The 24548-nt window shown below is 40.8% G+C and overlaps 1 protein-coding gene, 1 non-coding gene and 1 pseudogene across 4 annotated transcripts in view; 1 reads left to right on the top strand and 2 right to left on the bottom strand.

Moving 5' to 3' along the window:
• The window catches only part of COMMD1 (copper metabolism domain containing 1), a 142828-nt gene that overhangs the window by 33016 nt on the left and 85264 nt on the right, over positions 1 to 24548 (bottom strand). Inside the window, exon 3 of one of the 3 annotated variants that reach the window (XM_066264760.1) lies at positions 1485 to 2490. The exons of the other annotated variants lie outside the window; for them this stretch is intronic. Coding sequence (XP_066120857.1) covers positions 2479 to 2490 — 12 coding nt within the window. The 3' untranslated portion in view covers positions 1485 to 2478. Of the gene's footprint in view, positions 1 to 1484; positions 2491 to 24548 lie in introns of those variants that run through there. 3 annotated transcript variants of the gene reach the window in all.
• On the bottom strand, positions 8915 to 9853 carry LOC136328712 (large ribosomal subunit protein eL6-like; annotated as a pseudogene).
• TRNAP-GGG (transfer RNA proline (anticodon GGG)) lies at positions 13110 to 13185 on the top strand. Its single transcript has one exon. It is a non-coding gene; the product is annotated as a tRNA-Pro (tRNA).

The following is a 24548-nucleotide window of genomic DNA, read 5'->3' as shown; positions in this document are numbered from 1 at the left end:
GCAAGGGGTTACTCGGTTTGCTGAAGGCCCGCGGTCAAGGCACATATGAGAAAGCAATCAATGAACAACTAAGGTGTCACAAGGCACAACAAAAAACTAATAATTGATGCTTCTCATCTCTCTGTTCCTGTCTGTCTGTCCCTGTCTATCCCTCTTTCTGTCTCTCTGTCTCTGTAAAAAAAAAAAAAAATGATGGCCCACCAGCTTTAAAAAAAAAAAAAAGAAAAAGAAAGAAAATCACTGGTTTCAGAGTCAGACAACTTGAATTTAGATCTGGCTCCACTATTGTTAGCTGTGCCACCTTGGGAAAGTCATTTAATGATCTTGGTTTCCGAATCTAGAAAACAGGAAAATAATATCTATCTCATAGGACTTGTATAAAGACTAAATAAGATAGCACATGTGCAAACACCTCACATTATGTCTAGTGTGAAACAGACTCAATAAATGTTAGCCTTTCTTCCTACTGTCACACATATCCTGTCCCCTGACACTTTATAAAGAGTTCAGCTAAACATTTAACTACCAGTTCTGTTTTCTTCAAAACAGGCACTTGGCTCTTAATAGTGACAAATAAATAGTCATGTGAAAGACTCCTGGGGCTTGACATTGGCCCCAGGAAACAAGAAGGTTCTCATGTTGGGAAACAGCACCAATTGATTCAGACTAAGACAAGTTTAAACAGTAAATCGATTCCTCTGAATGTTTTTATCGTGTTACATCTTGAGAGCTTTGTGCTCTTTCAATCATTTTTCTCCCTTACAAGGATCAAGCACACTATTTTCCCTCTTTCCCCTTTAAACAGAGGTCTTTATTCAACAAGACCACCCAATACATTCAAATATTAGGAATCAGAAAAGGCTAGGTTCAACCATAAAGAAACTGGCAGTCTCAGGACTAGAAAGTTGGCCTTTTTTTTTTTTTTTTAAATTATTTATTCATTTTAGAGAGGAGAGAGAGGGAGATAGAGAGAGAGAGAGAGAGAGAGAGAGAGAGAGAGAGGAGAGAGAGAAGGGGGGAGGAGCTGGAAGCATCAACTCTCATATGTGCCTTGACCAGGCAAGCCCAGGGTTTCGAACCGGCGACCTCAGTATTTCCAGGTCGACGCTTTATCCACTGCGCCACCACAGGTCAGAAAGTTGGCCTTTTAGCATCTGGATTTTTGTGCTTTCTGTTCTTGGAAATAGCGGGCTTGCACTGGTTCAAACATGTCTGTGTGTTTTCCTCACCTACATTATCACAGAACTCTTAGCATGTTCAAGAGTTCTTATTGAAGTCCAGAATCTCAGATTCTAACTACAATCTAACAAAGCAGTGCTTCATGACCTTTCCCACTTCATGGTATAGACAAATCTTTACACATGGCACCTCTGAACTATTATAAAAGGACTTGAAAGTATTGATGGCTACAGAGGATTGAAGTAACAGCAGCACTGAGAGAAAAGGTATACAAAGATAAATTTATTTGCCAACTGATTCAGACTTTTACTACATAAACATAATTATTTCAACTCCAAACAGCTCTGGGTCAATGTCCATACTTTTTTTTATAGGGCTGATCACTCCTGTCAGCTCTAAAGGAGAAAGTAGGTGTCAGAAAAGCAACCAACATTTGATTTGGGACAGTGAGTTCTCAATGTGAGGATCATAAAATACTGTTAGTGAATCAGGCATCAAATTAGGCTGATATGTAATTTATCATTATTCTGATTTGAGAAGTAAGCTGGGCCTTGCAGCTAGAGATAGGAGAGGACATTTCAGGTTAGGCAAACGTGTGCAATGGCATTAAGGTAAAGTACGCTTGGTATGTTATGGAGAGGGAGAAGAATGAACAGACCAGTTTGGATGAAAAAGAGAATTCCTTTAGTGAAGGAATGGGACACAGATGGGGGGAAAGTGTGAAAGACACTAAATTCTAGAGTAAGAAGTTAAGATTTCTATAGATAATCTTTAAAAGATAATCTATAGACAACAGAAAGCCATGAGATGGGAGAGCATTGTATTTCAAATCCTGCCAGGAGTTATATGTTGCTGTTCTTCTCATCTTCCCCCAAATATAGGGTAAGGCTGAATGTGGGCTTATGAAACTTAAAAGTTCTGAAAAATTCCCAAATGAATGCCAGTTTGAGCAACCACATTATAAGATAATTCCATTGGTGCTGGTGGTCAAAGCTTTGAAAACATAAATTAAATTATCTACAGAGGGCTATTTCTTTCTAATCAATAAGAACATTTAGAATTTAAAACCCAGAAAAGGCTACAGGACAGTCTGGCACACTGCCAGCTTCATCATCAGAGCTCTCATCAGACTGTCTGTCAGCTAGCAAGAAACTGGCAGAAGGCTGGCCTCCTAAAAGTCTTCCACCAGGGGCACAAGCCCCAGAACACACCACCATCCACATCAGGTAGAGACAAGCCACAGAGCCATTTGTTTTATTCTGCAGCAAGATTCTGGGGCTTCCAGTCCAGTTGATATTCTCAGTAAAATTCCTGAAAACAAACAACCAAGAGAATAGAGCTAGTGACTACCATCATAACCTGTGATGATACTAAAACACCAAATTAAATGAACTCTGCTCTTTTAGAAAAATTATCCCAGAGGCAGAGCTGCAAAAGGCCATGTACATATTTCTAAGGAAGTTAAACTTTATTACAAAAGCAATGAGGGAATCATTAAAGATTTTTGGCCAGATCAGAGCAGCTTTTAAGAAACACTAGAGCTTGGTGGTGATATTCAAGATGGCTTGAAGAGGGGAGAGGGGCCAAAGGCAGGGAAACCAATTTAAGCAGATGCATGGAGATGGGGATGGGCCTGGTAGGTCTGTGGGACAATGAGGCCAGCCTGTGCCTCTCAAGGCCTAGGAAACCATCAGCAACTGTTGTTACTCTTTCAGGCATATATCTTTCTCTTACATATGCACAATGATCTTATGCATAACACACCACATACAGTGTCTCTACTTCTGCTTTTCGGTTCTGTTAATCTTCTTTCCAGAACACTTCTGCAATAAACAGATGGCTAATAATCACTACCCTACCACAAGCTCCATGTGACCTCTCAGCTGCAGTGCTCATCACCATTTGGCAGCTTCCCTACATTAAAAAATTGAAAGTCCTGAGAAGACTCTATCTTACCCCCAAATCACGATCTCTGCCTTAGCTATGAGTGTCACACGATGTCACAAATAATTATTTAGCCTATTGATAGGCTGGCCTTGTCAGGGTTCCCACTGATCTAATTAGCTGGAACCAGTAGGGAAAAATAGCTTTTCTTAGATCAATTGGCATGGCAGGGTAGACAATGACAGACTTTTTAAAATTTTTATTTTTCATTTACAGTTGTAATACAATGTTATTAATATATTAGTTTCAGGTGTACAACACAGTGACTAGATATTTATGTACCTTATGAAGCAATAATTCTGATGTCTAGTACCCATTTGACACCATAAATAGTTATAATGTTATTGACTACAGTCCCTATTTTTTTTTAATTTTATTCCCTATTTTCTGTTTTGCTTATTTATTTGTTTTTTAGATTCCACATGTAAGTGATATATGGCATTTGTCTTTTTCTATCTGACTTATTGCACTTAGCATAATACCCTTCTAGGTTTATCCACGTTGTTGCAAATGGCAAGATTTCATTCTTTTATGGCTGAGTACTACTCCATTGTACAATATATATCACATCTTCTTTATCTATGCATCTATTGAGGAGCACTTAAATTGCTTCCATACCTTGGTATTGTAAACAATGCTGCAGTGAACATAGAGGTACATATATCTTTTCAAATTAGTGTTTTTGGAACTTCAGATAAATATCCAGAGTGGAACTGCTAGGTCATATGGTAGTTTCATTTTTCATATTTTAAAATAATCGCTATATTATTTTTCATAGTGGCCACACCAATTTACAATCAACAACAATGTACGAGGGTTCCGTTTTCTCCACATTCTCATCAACACTTATTGTTTGTTGATTTATTGATAACAGCCATTCTGAAAGGTGTGCAATGATATCTCACTGTGGTTTGAATTTGCATTTCTCTGATGATTATGGCTGTTGAGCATATTTTCATGTCTAGTGGATATCTAAATGTCCTCCTACTATAGTTCAAGAAGAGCAGAAAGAAGCTACTCTAGGTAGAGCATAGAGGACTTTTAAAACCAAGTAGATGTGATGGCCATTTAAGATAAACACGTAAGATCAACTGGTACCCAAAGGAGATAAATTATTCACTCAACTAAAAATGGTGTATATGTGCACATGTGTGCACTTGATTTAAGCAAACTAATACAAAGACTTAGTTTCCCACAAGTGAAAAATAACTGTTCATTTTCTAAAGTTTTTCATTGGTTTTTTAAAATATAATTCCCTAATCCTGAAAATTTATTAAAAGTTAAAATATTTGATATTCATGCTCGTTTAAGCAGCACATATACTAAAATACTTGATATTCACATAATTTTTTTAAGAACATATAGTATTTAGTATAAATAACATTTAGTTCAAAAACTATATTTCACTTTAATAAGTTCTATTTAGATTTAATATTTATAAGTCACTATATAATCTGAAACCCAAAATACAACCCCTAAACAAAATTAGCATAAGTAAGGAAGGTGATGAACAAGCAAGGATTTAAAAAAAATTTAAACATGAAGCAAGCGTTTTAGTCCAGATTCTAACAATCATCTAGTAATTGATTTTGTTTTCTTAGCATTTTGTACAACTCTTAATCTACTTCTATATTGTATATATATGCCTTTTTTACATGACTATTTTCTGAACCTAGAACACAGATTATGTTTGTTTACAGTTGTGTTCCTAGTTCCTAAAATTGTACCTGGCAACACAGCAGATACTACCATCTGATGAATAAGTGGCTGATAGGAAGGATATAAAAAGGAACAAACTAAGATGTTTTGAATCCTGTAAGATGGTATTAATGTCCCACAACAATTTCATAAAAAATAATATAGGTAGAATATATACAAGTTGAAAATTTTAATTATTTAAGAATGGTTTACTATGAACAATAAAAGATTCCGTTTCTATCTACAGTGTTGATTTTAGGAAACATGTACATAGACAGCAAGTTTTTCCTGAGCTGTTACCATCTATGAAACAAAATTATCCTTTCTAGTAATTTTTAGGGGTAGTATAAAGATGAATCAAATCTTAAAATTGCTCAATTGATCTGCTTAATAAATTGTAGAATTCAAGTGAAAAGGCAAAGCAAAGACTACTACATGCAAAGTTATTAAGGTATGATTATTCTACATAGAGCCTCCGTCCACAAGAGGCTCATGGTAGCACAGAAGAGATGTGTATACACAATAAGCTACAATTCAAAATAAAATGTCTACAGGTATCACTGAAAAGGCTTAGTCCTGGTATTCAGATATTTATTGTGATGGGGAAAATTAAAGAGGTTCATGAAGGAAATGCATTTGAACTAGGATTTTTATAGAAAGAAACAGAAGAAGAGAAATTTCAGAGTAGAGGGAATAACAAGAGTACAAAAATAGTGCAGAGTTTGTATAAAGTTTAAAAATCTAGTCTAATGGAATTAGAGTCAGGATGAGATATCTTTATTATATGCGGCTTAAGTGTCTGTTTGTCGTCAATAGCTTATTGGTTGCTTGCGTAACTGTACTAGCCAATGGGGTGAAGTTGCCATGGCATTCAAATAGTCCCGCCTTCTGGCATGCCACCTCACAAACTGAGGTTAAAGATTGGAGCAATTATTATGCTGTTAAGAAATCTTAACACCAGAAGGGGTCTCTGCAATGGTACAAGACTAGAGGTTCTCCAATTGAAAAATGTCATAATAGCTAAGTCTTTGACTGGCTCCTCTAAAGGTGAAATACATGTCATTCCAAGAATTGATTTGGCTCCACCTCAAACAGGGTTGCCCTTTTAATTGAGACGTAGACAATTTCCTGTAAAACTTGCCTTTGCTATGACCATCAATAAGTCTCAGGGCCAAACACTTAAGCGTGTTGGCATTTTTTTTACCTGAGCCTGCATTTGGACACGGTCAACTTTATGTTGCCTGTTCAAGAGTTCGTGAAAGAATGGACGTAAAATTAAAAATTGATGGTCCTCTGCAAGGTGAGCTTAAAAATGATGGAAAGATCTACACAAGAAATGTTGTGTACAAAGAGATCTTTGACATGTGAATTAACATTTTATTATTTAAATCACCTTTATTTATTGAGCTAGCAGTGGCTCTTAAGAAATGTACCACCAGTGGTTTCCTTCATTGCACTCTACTTTAAGCAATTAAGCAAGTAGAAGGGGGAAATCCCGTGGGGCAGTAAGCAAAGGGGAGTCCTCGCCGCCTGCCCTGGGTAATTCAGTTTGAATTAGCAGACACCTTTGCACAAATCATTTTAATTACAATTTATAATATCTAGAACAGTGGTCATTTCGTATGACCGCAGGGCTTTCTAGTAGTCTCATAATAAGGCATTATTAGGACTTCAGGTAATGGAAGCCATTTGAGAGGAGTTCAGTAGTAAGGTATATATTTCAGGAAACAGTGTGAAAGGCTAGAAAGGCAAAGATTAGAGCCCAGAAAAAGAGGATCTGATTTAGGGCAGTGGCCATGGGAATGACTGAATGAATAAATGGCATATTAAATACTATAGACATATGGGAGTAGGTAATCAAATAAATTAGAGGTGAGGGAGAGAAAAGTAATAAAGGTACTGATATTTTCAGCCTGTCATAAGATGCCATTAACTGAAACAGGAAATAAGAGACAGAAATACATTAAAAATTTTTTTTATTTTATTTATTCATTTTAGAGAGGAGAGAGAGAGGGAGAAAGAGAGAGAGAGAGAGACAGGGGGGGAGCTGGAAGCATCAACTCCCATATGTGCCTTGACCAGGCAAGCCCAGGGTTTCGAACCGGCGACCTCAGCATTTCCAGGTCAACGCTTTATCCACTGCGCCACCACAGGTCAGGCCACATTTTTTTTTGTTTGTTTGTTTTTTGTATTTTTCTGAAGCTGGAAATGGGGAGGCAGTCAGACAGACTCCCGCATGCGCCCGACCAGGATCCACCTGGCATCCCACCAGGGGGCGATGCTCTGCCCCTCTGGGGCATTACTCTGTTACATCCAGAGCCATCCTAGCGCCTGATGCAGAGGCCACAGAGCCATCCTCAGCACCCGGGCCATCTTTGCTCCAATGGAGCCTCGGCTGCTGGAGGGGAAGAGAGAGAAAGAGGGGAAGGAGAGGGGGAGGGGTGGAGAAGCAGATGGGCGCTTCTCCTGTGTGCCCTGGCCGGGAATCGAACTCGGAACTCCTGCACGCCAGGCCGACGCTCTACCACTGAGCCAACCAGCCAAGGCAAGAAATACATATTTTTGAAGAATAACAGACATTAATGAATAGAAATGTCTCTACAAAATTTAACAAGATTAATAGCCTGCACTCCAAATTAGTTGTTTTTTTTTTTTTAAGATTTTACTGATTTTAGAGAGGGAGAGAGAGAAGGAGCAATATTGTAGTTGTTTTACTTTAGTTGTTCATTGATTACTTCTCATATGTGCCTTGACCGGGCAAGCCAAGCGTTTTGAACCAGTGACCTCAGCATTCCAGGTCAACACTCCATCCACTGTGCCACCACAGGTCAGGCCTAAATTAGTTCTGAATGCTAGATATACTGTCTAGTCCTGGAGAACCTTTAAGAACAAAAGGTTATTCACATAAGGACATTTGGGCAATAAATAATACAGTGCTCACTGTTTTCTGCAGACTCTTAGTTTTTTTTGTTTTTTGGTTTTTTTTTTGTATCTTTCTGAAGCTGGAAACGGGGAGAGACAGTCAGACTCCCACACGCCCACCAGGGGCGACGCTCTGCCCACCAGGGGGCGATGCTCTGCCCCTCCGGGGTGTTGCTCTGCCTCGACCAGAGCCACTCTAGCGCCTGGGGCAGAGGCCAAGGAGCCATCCCCAGCGCCCGGGCCATCCTTGCTCCAATGGAGCCTTGGCTGCGGGAGGGGAAGAGAGAGACAGAGAGGAAGGAGAGGGGGAGGGGTAGAGAAGCAAATGGGCGCTTCTCCTATGTGCCCTGGCCAGGAATCGAACCTGGGTCCCCCGCACGCCAGGCCGACGCTCTACCGCTGAGCCAACCGGCCAGGGCCTAGATATTTTTTGATAAGGATCATTATCACAACTATTAATCACCCATCAGAAATATTTAGTTCAGCATAAAATGCACTAACCAGAACAAATTGAGATTACCATTTCATGTTTTTATCTTGTGACTAGAAAAAATTCAAACTACACTATAATAACCTTTACAGTTTTAAAAAGAGCAATTATGGACTTACAGCAGTCTAGAAAGATTAAGACAGTTTTTAAATTCATTTCTACTTTTGTTTTTTAATTTATGTGGCTAACCTTTTAAAGACTACAAACTACATTTATAAGTTAGGATAATAGGATTTGCCTGCCCACTTCAGAGGGTCATTTGAGAATTATGAGATAATGTTCTTATAACTCTCTGAATTGCACAGATGAAAGGCCTTAATTATTAATGTAATTATTCTGATGTCATTTTTCCTACCACAGGTTTACCTAAAGTTTGTGTTTAGAGGAGACTACAAAATTTAAAAAAATACATTAGATATACATCTTGGCTGGTCTAATCTACATAGGCCTATAGAGCCTATGTAGACCATTTAAAAGAATACTAATACAATAAGATGTTTAAACATTAAAAATAATGGTTGGCATCTAAGGAATAAAAAAACACTTAGAAAACAACTGATGTTGGCAGCTTCACGTAACTAGAAAAAAAGATAAAATGAGCCTTTTTGAGATGTCATAAACTGAATATTTTATTCTATTTTTGAAACAGATGGGAATTTAATTAGGTTCTTTGTAAGAAATTTAGAACACCAGTTTAAGGGGATAAATCCCATTTGCAAGAGCAAACATTGACCAGAGGTAGCCCTGGAGCTGAGGAACAAACAGCTTTGATTTTTGGCAGAATTTGCAACTCCACAGCTTTCTGATCAACCCTGCACTGCTCTGTAATCTCATATTTCTCTTTCTGTGTCAAAGATCTCACCCTCCTGGTGTCTGGACTTACGCAGCTTCTTCATCTTTTTTTGTTTTTCTTTTTTGAGAAAGAGAGAAAGGGAGAGAGGGAGAGGGAGAGAGAGAGAGAGAGAGAGAGAGAGCGCGCTGAGAAGCATCAACTTATAGATGTGTCACTTTAGTTATTCACCAATTGCTTCTCATACATGCCCTTGACTGGAGGGCTCCAGCAGAACCAGTGACCTCTTGCTCAAGCCAGCGACCTTGGGCTTCAAGCCAGCTACTTTTGGGCTCATGTCAGTGACTATGAGATCATGTCCATGATTCCATGCTCAAGCTGGCAACCCTGCGCTCAAGCCGGATGAGCCTGCACTCAATCCAGCAACCTTGAGGTTTCGACCCTGGCACCTTAGTGTCCCAGGTTGAAACTATCCACTGTGCCACCACTGGTCAGGCCACAGCTTCTTTAAGCATCAGTGATGAGAAGTTTGGGGATTTTCACACCACTGATATCAATATTGGTGGAGGTGGTGATGACAGATTTCTGGTGTGTTTTACGTAGAGGAACTCAATTGAGGGACAGAGGACTAGTGACAAGTAGCAAGCCACTGCTTACTGCTTCAGGAAAACCACTCTCTTGCCTCTGTAGTGTCTAGTGAGGATGATCAGAATGGTCCTAAGAGGAGTGATGCTGGCTCACAGTTTCCTCACATGTGGACTGAGGGGTTTCTTCTAGCCCTGGCTCAACAGCTTTCAAGGCACATCTTCAGGAGGGTAAGATGCAGACATATTGCAAAATTTCACCACTTGGGTTCCACCATTCTTATCACTACCAACTAGTTTTGTGACAGCAAGAACCTCCTCCTTTTGCCTTTCAATCGTGGATTTAGCTGCCAAATAATTCCTCTACCTCTTGAGACTTGTTTGGAGGTTCTAGCAGGGGAATGAAGCTATTCATATGCCCTTGACCGAAGAACGGTCCTCTCCTCTATCGGGGAAGGTCATCCTCTTCCACCGAGCGCGCAGCTTCGGGAGGGACGCACATGGAGCGGTGAGGGAGGAAGGGGACACCTGCTTCGCCAGCCAGATCAGCCGAATCAACCCTGGCGATCAATGGGGTGACAGATGTCACAGCCAGATCACCCTCACATCCCCTCTACCTATTTTACATGGCCTTTTAGGAATACACAGCCAATCAGGAATATCTGCCAATTCCTCTGACTAGGACTAGATTTTGGCTGCAGTGCAGCTTCCTCTCTTTAGGCATGTTGGTCTTGAGGTTACTCTTATTTTTAAAATAATTTATTGGGGTAACATTGGTTAATAAAATTATATAGGGTTCAGGTATACAATTCAATAATACATCATTTGTATATTGCATTGTGTGTTCACCACCCCAAGGAGGTTACCCTTCTTAACCCTGCCACCAGCATTAGTCTTCTTGGCTTCAGGTTTCTTCTCCTTAATGAATGGCTTTTCAGTTTTTACCTGCCATCTTGCAAGATGGGAAAGAGCTTCAGTATTTTAATAACGAATTAGGAAGTCACTGAATAAGTCATGTGCTCTCCTAACAATGAAAGTTGTGTTTAGAGCTGATTCTTTTTTTTTTTTTGCATTTTTCTGAAGCTGGAAACAGGGAGGCAGTCAGACAGACTCCCGCATGCGCCCGACCGGGATCCACCCGGCACGCCCACCAGGGGGCGATGCTCTGCCCATCTGGGGCGTAGCTCTGCTGCGACCAGAGCCACTCTAGCGCCTGGGTCAGAGGCCACAAAGCCATCCCCAGCGCCCGGGCCATCTTTGCTCCAATGGAGCCTTGGCTGTGGGAGGGGAAGAGAAAGACAGAGAGAAAGGAGAAGGGGAGGGGTGGAGAAGCAGATGGGCGCTTCTCCTGTGTGCCCTGGCCGGGAATCGAACCCGGGACTTCCGCACGCCAGGCCGATGCTCTACCACTGAGCCAACCAGCCAGGGCCTAGAGCTGATTCTATAAAGAAAAACAACATGAAACAAAACCATCCAGAAACATTTCAAAGGTTTAACTGATTTAGAAAAATAAAGATATTTAACTTAAAATTTTTATTTATTTACTCTTATTTATTTCTTATTTTCAGTGAGAGGAGGGGAGATAGACTCCAGCATGCGCCCCAACCGGGATCCACCCAGTAACTGCTGTCTGAGGTTGATGCTTGGACCAGCTAAGCCACTGGCTGCGAGAAGGGAAGAGAGAAAGATGGGGGAGAGGGAGAGAAGAAAAGCAGATGGTTGTATCTCATGTGCGCCCTGACTGGAATCAAACCTGGGATGTCCTCATGCCAGGCCAACACTCCATCCATTGAGCCAACCAGCTAGGGCCTAATTTAAAATTTTTATTTATTTATTTTTTATTTATTCATTTTAGAGAGGAGAGAGAGACAGGGGGGAGGAGTTGGAAGCATCAACTCCCATATGTGCCTTGACCAGGCAAGCCCAGGGTTTCGAACCGGCGACCTCAGCATTTCCAGGTCGACTCTTTATCCACTGCGCCTCCACAGGTCAGCCTAATTTAAAATTTTTAAAGCCAGAACTTCAGTATCCAATAAGACTGACTACTATGCCTGACCAGGCGGTGGCGCAGTGGATAAAGCATCAGACTGGGATGCGGAGGACACGGGTTCGAGATCCCGAGGTCACCAGCTTGGGCGCGAGCTCATCTGGTTTGAGCAAAGCTCACCAGCTTGGACCCAAGGTCACTGGCTCGAGCAAGGGGTTACTTGGTCTGTTGAAGGCCCGCGGTAAAGGCACATATGAGAAAGCAATCAATGAACAACTAAGGTGTTGCAACGAAAAACTGATGATTGATGCTTCTCATCTCTCTCTGTTCCTGTCTGTCTGCAGCTATCTGTCCCTCTATCTGACTCTCTCTCTCTCTCTCAAAAAAAAAAAAAAAAAAAAAGACTACTGTGAGTGCAATATGTAGTCCATTAATAAATGGGCAATACACAGGAATGACTTCATGAAAACTAAAAGCCTCTTTTGTCCAGTACCTGGGAATATTTTTCTGTCACTCCCTCTGTTCTGGCCACACCTTCTCAGATGCCATATCCCTTAAAAGTCTGGGTATCATCCACTAAGTTCTATACTCTAAAAATGGTCTTTCCTTTCTCCCTTTCAGCAAAACTTATGTTTAAAACTTCATTGGTGGGCCCTGGCTGGCTATTCAGTAGATAAAGCATCATCCTAGCACACCAAGGTCACGAGTTTGATGCCTGGTCAGTGCACATATAAGAAGCAATCAATGAGTGCACAACTAAATGGACAGCTAAGTAGAACAAGTTGATGCTTCTCTCTCTTCTCCTTTCCTCTCATCTTTCTCTCTCTCTCTGCCTTACTCTCTCTCTCAAATTAATGGAATTTGTTTTTAAAGAAGCTCACCTATAAACTTGTCATGAATGTTTAATCTGAATCTAACCAAATCTCTTGACTTTGATTTTACCAAAAACACAGGAACGAAAAGAATATGTTCAATAACACATGAAACAACAGTAGTAAGATATCCAAAGGGAGAGCTCGTCAGGCACCAAAGCTAGGGTGGATCTGCTTCCTGCAGTCAGCACCTGCACAGCACTGGTCAAGGTAGAGCCTCAGTCAGCCAGCCTGAGGGCTGAGCCCATGCACAAGGGGCCAATAACAATCCAGACTCAATTACAATAGGAGGGCCCACATAACCCACACAGGGACATTCCTGGAGCACACAGCTCAGGTGATCAAGGAGTCTACACCTCTGGACCCAAGAGAATACCTACTACATAAGGGCACTCCATGAAGACTGGGAATCATAACAATCTCTCATTCATAGAAGCAAACACAAAGGAGCAGCCAAAATGGGGAAAAAAAGAAACAGGCTTCAAATGACAGAACAGGAGAAATCTCCAGAAAAAGAGTTATATCCAATTCTTAATCTTCCACCCAGTAATAAAGTATATTAAAATATTGGATACAATGTTAAATTAGAGATACAATGATATGTGTATAATATTTAATGACACTTTAGAAAAAGGAAATTCGGGCCCTGGCCGATTGGCTCAGTGGTAGAGTGTTGGCCTGGGGTGTGGATGTCCCAGGTTCGATTCCTGGTCAGGGCACACAGGAGAAGCGAGCATCTGCTTCTCCACCCCTCCCCTTTCTATTTCTTCTCCTCCCACAGCCATGGCACAATTGGTTCGAGCACATCAGCCCAAGCGCTGACAATGGCTCCTTGGGGCCTCTGCCTCAGGTACTAAAAAGAGCTCTGTTGCGAGCATGGCCCCAGCTTGGGGTTGCAGGGTGATCCCAGTCAGGGTGCATGCAGGAGTCTGTCTCTTTATTTCACCTTCTCTTACTTGGAAAAGAACAAAAAAAAAAAAAAAAAAAGGAAAGAAAAGGAAAAGAAAATTAGACCCCTGGCTTACACTATATACAAACCCCTAAATGGGTTACAAATTTAATGTTGATGTCAGAAAATAAACAGAAAAACACAAAAAAGAATATTTTTAAAAGAGAGCTAACAAAAATCAGGAAACCCAAAAGCATAAAGAAAAAGACTAACATATCTGAATATATAGAATCTTTCTGGAAAATAAATCATCATTAACAGAGTAAAACAGAGCAATAAACTGAGATACATAATAGATTTTAAATCCCTCAGCTTCTGTAAATTGATAAAGAAATCATAAGCAATCCAAAAGAAGAAATGGGCACAGGATGTGCATAGGCAGTTAATAGGAGGAGATCCAGATAGATGGCTAATGGACATACAACAGTCTCATCTTCCCTATGGACAAGAAAATGCAGGGTAAAGCAACAACAACGTACCGTTTTTTAAAACCCTGGTTAAGAAAAAATAACATTCAAGGATGGTAAAGATGTAGGCAAAGGAGCAATTTTACATGTTACTGACAGAAGTATAAAATATTACAACCTTTTGAAAAGTGATCCAGCAATAGTTATTAAAGGTTAAAATATACACACCCCTTGCAACAGAAACTACATTTAGGATTCTCTGATAGAAACAAAGGCAGCAGTATAGAAGAGCTATATTTTTGCTACATTGTTTGGAACAGTGATTTTCAACCTTTTTCATCTCATGGCACATATAAATTCATTACTAAATATATTTTTGGCTGATCTGACAAAAAATAGGCAAAATTTTGATTTCGTCAAACTGGACAGCTATTGTTGTGTTGGCTGTTGTCATTTTTTTATTTGATAATCTAGAGAAAAGAGGTCAGTGCCCCTGACTAAACAGTTAGGTACTACATGTTTTAAACATTCTTGCGACATACCAGTTGAAAATCTCTGGTTTGGAGTAGCAGAAACAGCAATTAAAAACAAAGTGGAAACATATGGAATGCACAATTAATAGGATAGTTAACAAGGATGCAGAGTATTATTCAGCTCTTAAAAAAAGGATGATTTGTCCTGGCCAGATGGCTTGGTTGGTAGAGCCTCACCCCAAAGCACAGAGGTTACCAGTTCGATCCCCAGTCAGGGCACATACAAGGAACAGTTCAAAGTTCCTCTCTCTCTCACTCGCTCTCTCTCTAAAAATCAGTTTTTAAAAAAGGATGATTTATGCCTATATCTCCTGACCTGGAGAGTTGCCCAAAATCTGCTTAGTGGTAAAGCAAGTTGTCAGAGTAATATGCATCATATAGTCCAATTTTGGAAAAACATCCAACCATTCCTTAAAACCTTGTAAATATAATTATGTTTGTATTGCAAGGAAGACAATGTAAAAGAATTTGACTTTTGGTAGAATTGGGGGATATCTTATTAAACACTTATGTACTTTTGTATTTTTTCCACTAGTTTTGTGTGTGTGTGTGTGTGTGTGTGTGTGTGACAGAGACAGAGAGAGGGACAGATAGGGACAGACAGGAAGGGAAAGAGATAAGAAGCATCACTTCTTCATTTCTTCATTTCACCTCCTTAGTTGTTCATTGATTGCTTCCTCACATGTGCCTTGATGGGGGGGGCAGGAGCTACAGCAGACCGAGTGACCCCTTGCTCAAGCCAGCAGCCTTGGGCTCAAGCTGGTGAGCTTTTGCTCAAACCAGATGAGCCTGAGCTCAAGCTGGCATCCTCAAGGTTTTGAACCTGGGTCCTCCGTGTCCCAGTCCAACACTCTATCCACTGCACCACCGCATTGTAAGGCTCCACTAGTTTATGAGCAAGTATTGCTTTGTAATTCTTAAAAAGAAGCTTAATAAATATACTTGAGAAGGGAGTTCTTTATCCTATTTAGTGACTGTTTCAAGACAGCTGGGACTATAAACTTGTTCCTCTGCTAGAAGTCAATTGCATACAACTTCCAGTGATACCGCTGTAAGGGCTATGTATCCAATTTCTTCCCTGACCACAATGCAACCCAAATGTACATCTTTAGGTACCAGTTAACATACAACAGCGCACAGGTTACTCACTTAATCAAAGCATGCTTATTTACAACCAACTTACTGGGCACTAGGGACAGAACGGTGAGGAAGGCAGACAGTGCTAGTTCATCTTCATCCCAACAGTCTTTGAGGACATTCTTTTTTTTTTTTTTTTTTCTTTTACAGAGACAGTGAGAGAGTCAGAGAGAGGGACAGATAAGGACAGACAGACAGGAAGTGAGAGAGATGGAAGCATCAATTTTTCATTGCAGCTCCTTAGTTGTTCATTGATTGCTTTCTTGTACATTGTGGGGGGGCCTTCCAGCAGAGTGAGTGACCCCTAGCTCAAGCCATCAACCCCATCCTCAAGTTGGTGAGCCCACATTCAAGCCAGATGAGCCCACGCTTAAGTCAGTGACCTCAGGATTTCGAACCTGGGTCCTCTGCATCCCAGTCCGATGCTCTATCCACTGTGCCACTGCCTGGTCAGGCTGAGGACATTCTTTGGTAGCATATTATTTATATTTTTGAGAGAGAAAGACAGGAAGCGGGGGGGCATCAACTTGTAGTTGCTTCACTTAGTTGTACAGTGACTGCTTCTTGTATGTGCCTTGACTAGGAATCAAACCTCCTGCTCAAGCTGAGCCAGTAACCCCTTGTTCAAGCTACCAACCTGAGGCTTTTACACGAGTGACCTTTGGGATTGTGTCGATGATCGATTCCGCACTCAAGCCAGTGACCCAGCTCACAAGCTGACAAGCTGCACTCTAGATTGTGACCTCCAGGTTTCCAACTGGCAACCTCAGCACTCTGGGTTGGGGCTCTATCCACTGCGCTACCACTGGTCAGGCGGGAAGCATATTCTTTATATGGTAGGTAGAAACAAAAGCAAATAATACAAAACACCAGCCATTTCTACAAGAAATCTGAGGTACACAACTATTTATATTTCCCAGGAAGTAGAACTATTTGGCGTGCTTACTTTCAGACCTTTTGGAAAGATTATATTCAGAGAGGTATTATTATTCAATGCTTCACATTCTACCATTCCCAACTTATTTAAATGCTGCATAAAAGCCTAAGTATCAATTCTCAGTGATTTTGCTTCATGCAAATTTTTTTCTGTTAATGTTGGACAAAGGCATAAGCAGATAGAATTTTGCTTTGGAAAGATTTCTTTTTAAATGAGGATTCCAGGAATGTAGTGTAAAGGAAAAATGGTTTGTTTCTGAACACCTACCATGTCCACACATTGTGCTTGCTAGCCACTAGAAACACTAAAATAGTAAGATTAGGTCTTTATTCTCCCAGAATTTGCAGTCTCCTAGAACACAGATACATAAACAGATCTTGTCCAAAAACTAAAGTACAATGACAGAATATGTACAGGAGGCTATGTAAGTTACCTGTGACATGAATGGCAACATCAACTCTGCTTGATAGCCCAACTCTAGTTTGCCATTAATAAAAATATCAGAAAAATCTCCATTTGAGAGAGATAACTATCTTCAATGAGGTTTTTAACCCTCTACCAGTCACTTCTCAAAATAAAAAGGGGAGACTGATTTGGTTAATCTTAAAATCATCTGTTTAAAATTCATTATTTGTTCCTTTTACAATATTAACTTTAACAAGTATACTTAACAAAATTAATTTTGTAATTTTATTACAAAATTGGAACAATGAGTAATATTTTCTCATACCTTAAGTCAAATTAAGCATATACCACTAGCTAGGATTTAAACAGTCTAAGAATTATTCTTAACAAATAATACATGAAAATTATTTTTATTCTTCAAAAGTAGGAAGAATCTTCACTTTATCCTCTCACTCAGTAAACAGATGTTCCTCAATTTTCTGGCTTTAAATATCTTCCTTATTCCCTTCCTCGGTAATTGTGAACTCATTATTGTGACAATCAACTCTCTGTAGATTACTTTCAGATTAATAATTTCTACCCTGACATATCTCCCAAGCACAGTTTCTATATTACCACCTTATGCAAGACATCGCCACAAAGCCATTCTGATAGTGTCTTTAACCTAATACATCCCCCAAAATGAACTCTTTTTTTTTTTATTCATTTTTAGAGAGGAGAGAGAGAGGGAGAGAGAGAGGAGAGAAGAGGGGAGGAGCTGGAAGCATCAACTCCCATATGTGCCTTGACCAGGCAAGCCTAGCGACCTCAGCATTTCCAGGTCGATGCTTTATCCACTGTGCCACCACAGGTCAGGCATTTTTTCTTTCTTTTTTTTTTTTTTCCAAAATGAACTCTAATGTCACATAATCCTGGGTTGAAATACTAGTTCCACCATTTACTAGCTGTGAGACAATGGGTAAATTACTTAAATTCTCGGAGCCTACTTTCTTCTCTGTAAAATGCAGATAAGAGTAGTTCCTTCAGGAATAAGATAAGGCATGTAAAGACCTGAGCACACACAGAAGTTACTGAATATACACAATATTAGACATGTTCTCTCTCAATTTGCTCTCCACCTTTGTTCTCCTTTCTGTAAAGAGCATCACTATCCATCCACTCACCAACCTTTAATTCCCATGTTTCCCTTTAACATTTTTATTTTCCTTGTAGCAAACATCCAACTAAGTAGTTGTCAAGTATTTCAATTCTGCCCAGATAAATACAATTAAAATCAACAAACATTTGTGTTTATAGGCATTGGGCTACTGTGTTTGGGGATATAAAGAAGCGTAACATGCCTTTAAGAATTGGTTGGGAGCCTGACCAGGCGGTGGTGCAGTGGACAGAGCATCGGACTGGGATGCAGAGGACCCAGGTTCGAGACCCCGAGGTGGCCAGTTTGAGCGCAGGCTCATCTAGTTTGAGCAAAAGCCCACCAGACTGAACCCAAGGCCCCTGGCTCCAGCAAGGGGTTACTCAGTCTGCTGAAGGCCCACGGTCAAGGCACATATGAGACAGCAAACAATGAACAACTAAGGTGTTGCAACGTGCAATGGAAAACTGATGATTGATGCTTCTCATCTCTCTCCGTTCCTGTCTGTCTGTCCCTGTCTATCCCTCTGACTCACTCCCTGTCTCTGTAAAAAATAAATAAATAAAAAATTAAAAAAAAAAAAAAAAAAGAATTGGTTGGGAGCCCGACCAGGTGGTGGCGTAGTGGATAGAGCATCGGACTGGGATGCGGAGGACCCAGGATCGAGACCCCGAGGTCGCCAGCTTGAGCGCAGGCTCATCTGGTTTGAGCAAAAAGCTCACCAGCTTGGACCCAAGGTCGTTGGCTTGAGCAAGGGGTTACTTGGTCTGCTGTGGCCCCACGGTCAAGGCACATATGAGAAAGCAATTATTGAACAACTAAGGTGCCCCAACGAAAAACTAATGATTGATGCTTCTCATCTCTCTTGTTCCTGTCTGTCTGTCCCTATCTATCCCTCTCTCTGACTCTCTCTCTCTGTCTCTGTAAAAAAAAAAAAAAAAGTGGCTGGGGGCCATAGGTATAGGGCCATATAAGGCCAGTATCCACGGCCACCATCACAGACGCCTGGCCAATGCAGGTTCACATTTGATTTGGACACAAGATAATGAAACTACAGAGCCAAGAACTGGTGGGCCATTATCTTTAAGAATGGTGGGCCATTATCTTTAATCCTAGCTTGCACCCAGCGGGCAAGAAATACACACAGTGGGAAAACACTTCCCTTTCCATTCAGGGTTCCCAAAGCCACTGACTTATCCGAATTTCCTAGAATCAAAGGTTTCTATCTCACCAGGCTTATTCACCTCTGTTCCCCATCTTTTCTCTGCACAAACTGGCTTCTCTTTCAGCACTCCGCCATCTTGGCTGCCTTTATCCTGCAATGCTAATTTCAAAAACCGAGAGAGTAAGCCCCACCCCACTCCATTTTATAGTGTAGAAATCAAAACCTTTAAGCCAATATACAAATAAGGAAGTCTCTGATACAAAGTCACTTATCTGAGGCATAAATGGGATTCCTCATAAGAGTGCACCACCCCATATCATACAACAGTAAAGAGTGTGGGGAAAAGCTTAGTTTTGAAAAGATCTTAGTATTAAAAGGGCGGGAAAGGCTTAGTCTTAAAACTAAGCCTTAGGCTATAATGACTTTGCTGGTTTACAGCCTGTCTCCCACACCCAATGCAAACTATAAGCAAGCAAACATCTATATCATATTTACAAACTTATTTGACTGACAGGCCAGGTGAGCAGAACTATACAACCAATAAAAAATGGGATTTTTTTTTATAAATTCTTTTTTTTTAATTTATTCATTTTTAGAGAGGAGAGAGAGGGAAAGAGAGAGAGAGACAGAGAGAGAGAAGGGGGGAGGAGCTGGAAGCATCAACTCCCATATGTGCCTTGACCAGGCAAGCCCAGGGTTTCGAACCGGCGACCTCAGCATTTCCAGGTCGACACTTTATCCACTGCGCCACTACAGGTCAGGCTAAAAAATGAGATTTGAATTCTTATTCTTCCATGTATTATGAAGCTTTGGGAAATTCACTTAGCCAGTTTCAATTTGTTCAACTACGAAATGGGAGTTACAATACTTCCCTTATCTGATTATATTCAGAATTGAGATGGCACATAAAGGGCTCTAGCGAGAGTCTGATACATTACAGATAGTCTTTTTTTTTTCTTTTTAACTTAGTGTAAAGCCAGTAGGCACAGCCACTGTTGGGCAGATAAAATATATTATGCTCACTTTGTTAAAGATGACGTTGCCCACATGAGGCCATCGCCCAGGTGATATTAATGTGTGTTGAGAATCCTTGTAGCCTGGGGCTTGGTTTTGGGATTAAGCCTTTCCCACCCTTTTTTTTTTTTTTTTTTTAATTTTTATTTATTTATTCATTTTAGAGAGGAGAGAGAGAGGGAGAGAGAGAGAAAGAGAGAGAGAGAGAAGGGGGGAGGAGCTGGAAGCATCAACTCCCATATGTGCCTTGACCAGGCAAGCCCAGGGTTTCGAACCGGCGACCTCAGCATTCCAGGTCGATGCTTTATCCACTGCGCCACCACAGGTCAGGCTCCCACCCTTTTTGATGTAGGGCGGTACAATCCTATCATGCCTCAGAAAGTGTCTTTGTATTAGAGACTTCCCTATTTTGTATATTGGATTAGAGATTGTGAAGCTACAATATAAAATGGGGGCAGAACGAGAGTTTGTGCTCTTGGTTCCTGAGATTATCATTAGAGGAGAGAGCAGAGCAGAGTGCAGAAGGAGGCCACGTGGAGGCCAGGAGAAGCAGCCAAGATGGCGGAGTGTTGAGTGAAAGGCCAGTTTGTGCAGTTTATGCAGGGAGAAGGAAGGAGATGGGGAACTGAGGAGAATAAGGCTGGTGAGCTAGAAACCTTTGATTCTAGGAAACTCGGATAAGTCAGTGGCTTTGTGAGCACTGAATGTGAGTGGGTTTTGGAGCCCAGTGTGTATTTTTACTTGCCCGCCGGGTGCAAGCTAGAATTAAAGAAAATGGCCTATCAGTTTTTGGCTCCATTGTTTCTTTACCATCTGCCCGAATCCAATGCGAACCTGCATGGGCCGGGCTGCTCTGATGGTGGCCCTGGCCTCTGGCTTTACAGCCACCATCACAGCTGCCTGGCCAATGCAGGTTCAGATTTGATTCAGACAGATGGTAATGAAACAACCGAGCCAAGAACTGGTGGGCCATTAGCTTTAATCCTAGCTTGCACCCGGCAGGCAAGAAATACACAGTGGGAAAACACTTCCCTTTCCATTCAGGGCTCCCAAAACCACTGACTTATCTGAGTTTCATAGAATCAAAGGTTTCTACCTCACCAGCCTTATTCACCTCTGTTCCCCATCTCCTTCTCTCTGCACAAATTCTGCACAAACTGGCTTCTCCTTCAGCACTCTGCCATCTTGGCTGCTTTTCTTCTCTTCCACATGACCTTTCTCTGCTCTCTAATGCTAATCTCAGAAACCAAGAGAGCAAGCTCCCGGTCTGCCCCATTTTATAGTATAGAAATCAAAACCTTTAATCCAATATACAAACAAGGAAGTATCTGATTATATCTGAGGTATAATGAGATTCCTCATAAGAGTACACCACCCCACATCACGCAATCAGTCAAGGATGTGGGGAAAAGCTTAGTCTTAAAACTAAGCCTTAGGCTATAACCTGCCTGCTTACAGCCTGTTCCCCACACCCAATACAAACTATAAGCAAGCAAACATACATATTTACAAACTTATTTGACCAACTCCTTCTCTCTGCACAAACTGGCTTCTCCTTCAGCACTGCACCATCTTGGCTGCTTCTCCTCTCCTCCACTTGGCCTTTCTCTGCTCTCCTCCAGCATGGGCTCCTCTGCCCCATTTTATAGTGTAGAAATCAAAACTATTAATCCAATATACAAACAAGGAAGTCTCTGATACAAAGTCACTTATCTGAGCCATAATGGGATTCCTCATGAGAGTGCACCACCGCACATCATGCAACAGTCAAGGGTGTGGGGAAAAGCTTAGTTTTGAAAAGATCTTAGTATTAAAAGGGTGGTAAAGGCTTAGTCTTAAAACTAAGCCTTAGGCTATAACGACCTTGCCAGCTTACAGCCTGTCCCCACATCCAATGCAAACTATAAATGAGCAAACATATAAATCATATTTACAAACTTATTTGACCAACACTTAGTGATTCCTTAAAGATCAAGTTACGGAATGGGGAAAGGGGAATGAGAGGTAAGGACTGAAAAAGTGTAGAGTTCTAAATTGGCTTTTAAAGGGGGTGGCCACTATTCTACTTCTGCCAAGTATTGCTATACAGAAACACAGACCCAGTGATATTTTGATTTTAAAACAAGCCAGGAAGTTCACATTAATGTAACTACTTTAGTTTTTTTAAAACACTGGCATATAATTTAAAAATAATTTTTAAGTGTGCAACCAAATAAAACATCTGCCAGCTAAAATCTATGTCATGAATTTGCAATCTATGCCTTATGGCCCAGAGGGAAGGAAGAAACAGCAAATATAGTTCCCTCCCTAGAAGTTTAGAAGACTTGAGAAGAGTGGAAGGCAAGGCTTAGAACATGGTAATCAACAAAACAGAGAAGACAATTTAGATACTGCTGTTCAGAAACAATGCCTGGCATAGAAAAAAAAGGGGGGGCCTTAAATACTGCTTAGCCCCCTGGCTCCACACACACACACAGTGTTGTATAATACAGAATTTGACTGGTTTTAGTACCTGGTCCAGGGAAAGAGCATCCAAACCTTTGGAATGTCTTTGTTATTCATGGTGGATACTGGTAGTCTGTGCCAATGAGGTGACTCATTGGGGGCCCTTTGATAGCTTTTGCTCTAGAGATGATTCAGGATCAGGGCAGGACAGCAGGAAAGACCAACCATGTGAGCAGGGGGCTGGCTTTGATACATTTAATAGCAGCCCAACCTCTGAGAAGAAAAGGAGAGCCAAAGACTGAGTTAAATCATGGCTAGGTCACACAACCCGAACAAAAACTTAGGACAGAGAAGCTCAGGGGAGTTTCCTGGGTTGATGAACACATCAGTGTGCTAGGAGGGCGAAACGTCCTTATTCCACGGGGAGAGGGCATGCAAGCTCTATATTTGGAATTCTACTAGGCTTCAGCCTCTGTCTCTTCATTTGGCTGGTCCTGACTTATATCCTTTACCATTAAACTGTCATCATTAGTACAGTGCCCTCCTGAGTTCTGTTAGTTGTTAAAGCTAATTATCAAGCCTGAGGAGGGTAGAACCCCCATATTTGTATCCAGTGGTCAGAAGTGTGGGTGTTCTGGGACCGCAAAACTTGCAACCAGAGTCTGAAGTGACAGTAGTCTTTTGGGGACTGTGCCTTAACTATGAGGTCTGCACTAACTCTTGGTGTTTCCATCAGAATTGAATACTGCAGTATTCAAGAGCATACCCTTTATGTGTAAGATTTAACATTATTAACACATTTTGATATACCTAAATTGTTGGTGCCAGAGAGAATTCTAATCTCAGGACTAATCAGGAGTTAACCCTTTTGTTATAGTTTAAACTTAACAGTTTGTATTTCAACCACAAGTGACAAGGTTAGCAAAACAGGTGACAATGAGAAGATAAAGTCAAACTGGAAGTTACCTTTTTCTTAAAGCAAAATAGTAAGGTGACCAATCTTCTACCTTTAGGGAGGACAGTCCTTCTTTTGTAAGTGCCATCCTCCCTCGAAAAGTGTCCTCCTACACGTCCTCCTTTTTGATATTGGAAGATTAATCTGTAAATGTCCGTATTCGATCGATGCAGAGTCGATCCATTGCGTGTGATGGACATATTTGTATCTAAATGAGTACGTTTTTCTTACGATTATTATTAAAAATTAATAGGCATGTAAGCATAATTACAATATAAAATATTACAAATGTTTTTATTATGCATTTATCATATTATAATGTATTATTGTTGTAATAGAGTTTCTTTTATTTATGATATTGTTTTCTTCTATTTATTTTTGTCCTCCTTTTTATTGTAAAAAAGTTGGTCACCTTAAAAATAGAAAACTAATATTTATTCCCCCTTAAAAACTTCTTGTCACAAGTCTGCCAGAAATATAACCAGTGAGGGTTTGTCCTCCAGGCACCAACAATATGTATATTACTTATTTTCATTCAATTCTTCCCTTCCCACCCACCCACCTCCCCTTTATGGCAGGCCTCCTACCTGACTTCTACTCTCACCATTCCCTGAGCTCTATCTATTTCTTCAAGTCAAATAAACTTGTCTGGCCTTAATCAATGAGGATTCTCCTTTCATTGTCACTTATTATCAGACTGTTATATAATTTTGGCTGTCTCACTCCAAGAGATATGCAAAAAACCTTCATATCTCCTTTATCTGTTTCTGTCCTTGTTCTACAGAGTACTAAAATGCCCAGGGTTAAAATCATGTTAAAACTTAATGTCAATACCAGAGAAAAAAAAAATCAAGTCATAAAATATCTGCCCTTTTCACACCCATGGGTGGGTGAGCCCCAGGGTGCATGCTCTGTAGCCCTGGCGAGTGGGTGTGGTGAGTAGGTGCTGGTTGCTGTGGCAGCAGGCAGAGCCCAGAGCCCAGCAGGAGCTGAGCCTTGT

Source organism: Saccopteryx bilineata, chromosome 3 (assembly GCF_036850765.1).
Source record: "Saccopteryx bilineata isolate mSacBil1 chromosome 3, mSacBil1_pri_phased_curated, whole genome shotgun sequence".
In the NCBI taxonomy this organism is placed as follows: domain Eukaryota; kingdom Metazoa; phylum Chordata; class Mammalia; order Chiroptera; family Emballonuridae; genus Saccopteryx; species Saccopteryx bilineata.
The sequence above is the reverse complement of the archived record's forward strand: the minus strand, read 5'-3'. Positions and strand labels throughout refer to the sequence as shown.